This window comes from Myripristis murdjan, chromosome 4, assembly GCF_902150065.1.
Source record: "Myripristis murdjan chromosome 4, fMyrMur1.1, whole genome shotgun sequence".
Classification (NCBI taxonomy): domain Eukaryota; kingdom Metazoa; phylum Chordata; class Actinopteri; order Holocentriformes; family Holocentridae; genus Myripristis; species Myripristis murdjan.
Genome location: NC_043983.1, coordinates 8,565,696 through 8,571,146, shown reverse-complemented (window position 1 = coordinate 8,571,146; position 5,451 = coordinate 8,565,696). Strand labels below are relative to the sequence as shown.

At 40.7% G+C, this 5,451-nt stretch overlaps 1 protein-coding gene across 1 annotated transcript; it reads right to left on the bottom strand.

Moving 5' to 3' along the window:
- Positions 1-247: 247 nt before the first annotated feature.
- Positions 248-4,906, bottom strand: LOC115358490 (claudin-1). The gene is made up of 4 exons (XM_030050498.1): positions 4,572-4,906; positions 3,939-4,103; positions 1,218-1,296; positions 248-1,001 (listed from the first exon to the last, which is right to left on the bottom strand). The coding sequence occupies exons 1-4, from the start codon at positions 4,780-4,782 to the stop codon at positions 848-850; spliced, it is 609 nt and encodes a 202-aa protein (XP_029906358.1). The 5' UTR covers positions 4,783-4,906; the 3' UTR covers positions 248-847.
- Between the last annotated feature and the right edge of the window lie 545 nt (positions 4,907-5,451).

The following is a 5,451-nucleotide window of genomic DNA, read 5'->3' as shown; positions in this document are numbered from 1 at the left end:
ATAAAAAAATCCACAGTTTTGGAGTTAGAGTGCATGATTTTGCCACATCTGCAGTGATACTCTGCAGTACAATAAAGCTGTCTGTTGCTAAAGGTAGCATATACAAGGAAATACAAAGATGAAATGAGACAAATTGTAGCTTTCTTTTCAAATTTAATATACTAGAGACTGCTAGAAACATTCATCTTTTTACAAGAAACTTTCAAACTGCCGTCCAAGGCACTGCATAAACAATAAAAGAACCCTGACAATTACAAAATACATTAGAGTCACATAATTAAAAGAACATCTGCTGCATAAACAAAATATATCACAGTGTGAAAATGTACAAAAACATAAAAGGCGATGTAAAGGGCATAGTAGAAGTAAGTACTTACAGTATAAAATACAAAATAAAAATACTGGAATCCTGCAGTGTGACAGTTATAAATTACTATTATTATTATTATTAAAGAGTGTGTCCCTAATTTTATCTCCTAACACTGATTGTCAGTTAGTACAAACAGACTGCCAAAGTCTAATGTGTAAACTGAACAAATATAAAAATCAGATCCTTGAGTGATTTCCTTTAAGTGGAAACGAAACATGTCGTGGTATCAGATGCTGCTGCACAAATGCTTTGCCATAGCAGATGAACTCCATAAACAAGCTAATAAATAAGATTTAAAGCCGTTACACACAGTCCCAGAGTGTGTGATCCTGGTGATGGCGGCTTGTAGTCCCACAGTGGGAAGTTTCTTTACCCCTGAAACACCAGCAGTGACACAACCCGCATCGCTGTGCAGAACCGTGGCTCTGGATTGGCTGTATCGAGGCCTCTCCTGGCGTCTCTCCCCTGCCCTCCTCGCTACACATAGTTGGCCCCCTGGGCAGCGTGGAGCTGGGGGACGGTCATGGACGAGCCACGCCTCGAGCACCTCCGACAGCTCAGGAAAACTCCTCCGGTCAGGGTGAGGATGGCACCGGCCCAGCTCACAAACACTGCACTGCCAAACTCATGCCTGCAAAAGAAACACACACACAGTCAGGTGTAATGTCATATCATGATGCTGTGGACCCCAGGAAGAGTAGCTGCCACCTTTACTGGAGGCCTATGAGGATCCATTTAAAGAATAAAGAAGTCCACCACGTGATAATATGCACTGCATACTTTGCACCATCCAGTCACTGTGTATCTGAGTGTGTGTTTATTTGTGCACATGTGGTAGCGACCATACCTGCTCAGGTGATGGGATCCATAGAAGGACTGAACGATCTTTCTGACATACCAGGAGGTTATGGCGAGGGTCAAAATACCTGAAGAAGGAAGAAATTTTTAGATTGTACATTTGAATCAGTCAGCATCTTCATTCAGGTTTCAGCTTCATTCACTTTAATATGTTTTGGGATTCAACGATTCCTATATTTGTATACGTAATATCGTTTGATCATTAAACAATCAGTAAAATCCCTACCGTCAGGCCTGTTTGTAACATTTGACCTGGAAAGCCTCCACACTCCAATCATTTTGAAATACTGTTGTTGGCAAATTCATTCGAAAATCCAACATTCCCCACTCTCTCCAACCGTCCCACTCCCACTACACTGGATCGGTGTCAAATGCATTTCTCTCAGTATTAATGCAGAGAGCGTGTATTGTGCTGGCATTATGTTCATTTCACAAAATTCGGGCTCGTAAACTCCCTTTCAAATTTTAAATTCTGTTTATCTGAAGAACTACATGACAAGTCTTATTCCTATGCTGAGACTGAGCATGGAGGAGACCAGGTGTGGTTAACACAGTTTGTCTGAACTAATAATCTAACAGTTTTCATTTTAGACTTCCCAAATTTTGATGCAAAGTTAGTTATAGTTATTATAATATGACAGTTTTGGTATGATATGACTGTGGTAAGGTGCAACATGTGAGCAAAAGGAAAAGCTTTAAAGAATTTATAAAATGAAAGAACAACAGCTGGTCAGTGTGTGTGTGTGTGTGTGTGTGTGTGTGTGTGTGTGTGTGTGTGTGTGCGTGTGTGTGTGCGTGCATGCTTTAGAATATATTAAGGTGCTGATCTTTTTGAACTCAGTTTTAGAATCTCAGCATCCCGTGTTGCATTTTAGGATCTCTTTGAGCACAACTATGATTCCATATTTGGTTTGTCTTTTAAACATGATTAAGCCTCAATCAAATTTTGATCAATAACTTCAATCACTTAAAAACTGACATGTGATAGGACTATCTTTATTTTTTTTTTATCAGAAAAAGTAATTTTTAAGATAAGATAAGATAAGATAAGATGTTCCTTTATTAGTCCCACGGTGGGGAAATTTCACGTATTACAGCAGCAAAGTGGATAGCAAGATAGCAAAGTGGATAGCAAGATATGAAGCATAATTTACACTATAAACAGTATATACAGATAATAAGTACCAGTTTGATCTAAGTTCAATTATTTTCACTTTGACGCACACGGTATTGATCAAAATATAAACAAGCCCCAAAATTTCTTACATCCGAGTCATTTTTTTTCCTCTTTTCTCTTACAAAACTACAAAAGAGCTCAAGAGGGGTTTGAGTGTCCCAGTGCCAATCACATGACTCCAGCTTACACCTGATTGGTGGAACTGGTGCTGTTACAACGGACCCCATGTTACAGTTCCACCCAGGGCTCCAGCGTGCGACCTATTAGGTCGCATATGCGACCTACTTTTTTTAAGGTGCGAGTTAAAATTTAATTAGGTCGCGCCGGTGCTACTTGCAGGAGGACGAGTGAAAAAAAATATATTTTTTTCTCTCATCACTCCCGTGGCTATGTTAGTGCAGTAATGGTTGTGGTTGATAATAAAAAAAATTAGGCTACTTTCTGGCTCATTCCCGCGACTCCTATCTCTCCTCTCTCTCGCTCCCCGTCTCTGCCTGCCTGTCTGTCTTAATGCGTGACGTGCACAGACGTACACGCGCGTGTACACGCAGCGCGCTCACTGAATGATCACCGACGATCCCGCTAAAAAAAAAAACTAAACAAAGAGGATGAAGCGTCTATCGTTGATTATTTTAAGAAAAAGAATGTGTCAGGAGGCTGTTGATGCTGGAGGGTCTGAAAATAGGGAAGCGACAAGCGAATTTTGGACTCGGAAACCGAGTCGAAAAGGCAAAGAAACCTTCCAGGCTACAGCAGCGCACTGACATAGATTGAGTAATAAAGTGAAGTAAAATAAAGTATTTTCACTGGCTAACGGCAGCACACTGGCTTAGCTTGTCTATTCAGAGAAGAGGTATCACTTCGTCTTATTTTTCAATCTATGTTATCACGTGCATACTACTGCTCATTCATTGGTAGCTGAATTGTTAGGTCTGTTTGATAAGCAATTTACATTGTTAAAACAAATAATAATTTAACATATTGTTACAGTAAAAAGTACTCTGTCAACCCTCAGGTGAAATAATTACTGATGCATCCTCTTGTCATTGTTGTTCAATCATTAACAACATAAAATTTCCTGGTTTTATAGAAGTATTGGATCGGGACTCGGTATCGGCAGATACTCAAAATCAAATGACTCGGACTCGGGGGCAAAAAAAACGTGATCGGGACATCCCTACTTTCATTTTTATGTTTTGTTTATATGAAGAAGATGATCTATTTTGTACTGCTGCTGCAGAGAAATGTAAACTTCAAATTGCAATATTTTGCAGACAAGTTTGGGTCATTTCTAATCTTTAAATTTCATTAACATGATAAGGTTGTGCATTAATAACACGCTATACATAGAAAAATATGGTGCTACCTAATTTCTTTTGGTGCTACTAAATGAAAAGCTAGGTGGCACCAGTGCTACCTGTGAAAAAGTTAGTCTGGAGCCCTGGTTCCACCCCAGCTCCCGTGTTTGAAAACAACAATCTTACAGTGTGAACAGCTGCTGGGTCCAGGTGAGGTTACAGTGCCTGAACTCACCTGAAATCATGAACATGATCCCAGCAGCCATGGCGGCTATACTTTTGCTCTGCTCCTTGGTTTCCAGGAAGCGGGTGCACTTCATTCCCACTGTGGCCACCATCAGAGCCACGCTGGACAGGAAGATGCTGAGCAGCATCACTGCCCTGGTGACCTGGATCTCAGCTGGAGGTGGAGAGGTGGGAAGGATCATTTATTCAATATTATATGTCATTCATCATATAATAAATAAACTTTGATTAAGGCTGTCCCTGTCTCCCTATGTCTTCTCTTTTTCAAGCAGCTGAATGTTGGGCAAAACAGGAAATGTTCAAAGCAAGATAAGCTCTTAATTCCCACTATTATTCCAACATGTAGCTAGAGTAATCCCATAATAATGTCCACAAGACTTCTATATGAATTTCACAGCAAAACTTTACAGCCCCATAGGTATATCACCATTATGACACCCCCAAAAAGTAAAAAATAACACACTCTGGTGATACAGACGTCAGAGACAGGTTGTGACTTAATTATTCAGTGAATAGATTTCATTCAATGGAAGATGCCACAACAAATCATTGTATTAGTTCGTGCGCAAAGTAAAAGGCAGCGCCTCGGCTCCAGGGGACGCGCAGCGGCTGGAAAACTCACCTGGCAGTTTGAGGAGAGACTCGTGCAGCTCGCAGGTCATCCTTTCGCTTTGCCCGCTGCAGGTCATCCACAAGCCCTCATAGGTCTGATGTGTGCCGTGGTTGCCCTCGTGGTGCTTTTTCCATTCAACCATGTAAGTGGCTGCGATAGTGGCGGCGAGACCGATCAGGCAGAGCAGAAAACCGAGAAGTTGCACTCCTGAGCTCGCCATGGTGTGGAGGTACAGCGGAGTGGGTTGGTCAAATATGTAAAAATACACAGGATAGGTTAGGAAATTCAGCCCAAAAAAATCCTCGTCAGTATGGTCCCCGATTGATGATCCTCCTTTGAATAGATCTCCTGGTTATCCAGACCGTTATTCAGCGCGCTCTGAGCCTCAGCTCCTATTTATGGTCACAGGCGCATGACGCACTGGAGGTCTCCTCTCCACCTGACACTGCGGGGCTATGAGGGGGAGGAAATTTCTCAGGAAAGCATGGCAAAGCCCATACTATCATTTACGATTACTCATTACATCAGTGATAGCGCTAAAATAAAGATAACAAATCATTTATACTTTTTTTCCGCCACTATGATGTGTGAAAAAGTTTAAATAATAACATCATTCTATTCAATTCTGTATGTGACAGTTTCTGGTTACATCTCTACATCCCTGAGTGAAATAATAGTAACCTTTTAAAATAAACATAATATTCTTTTAATTTTTATTTATTTATTTATTTATTTAATTTACATGGAAATCAGTATAATTTCCTTTTCTTTTTTTTTTTTTCGTTATTCGTTGTGATGGGCACCTTAAAGCTTTCTGATAAACCAGTGGATTTGAACACCAGCTCTAGGGATACCCGGCTTGGACGGGTCTCCATAAGCCAGGAAAAGT

Bases quoted from the DNA above. Each gene is read 5' to 3' on its own strand.
- LOC115358490 (XM_030050498.1), bottom strand. From the start codon at position 4,782: ATGGCGAGCTCAGGAGTGCAACTTCTCGGTTTTCTGCTCTGCCTGATC. The intron at 4,104-4,571 runs GTGAGTTTTCCA...CTCCACCTCCAG, and splicing joins GTCTCTCCTCAAACTGCCAG to CTGAGATCCAGGTCACCAGG. The intron at 1,002-1,217 runs GTATGGTCGCTA...TTTCTTTTGCAG, and splicing joins GGATCCCATCACCTGAGCAG to GCATGAGTTTGGCAGTGCAG.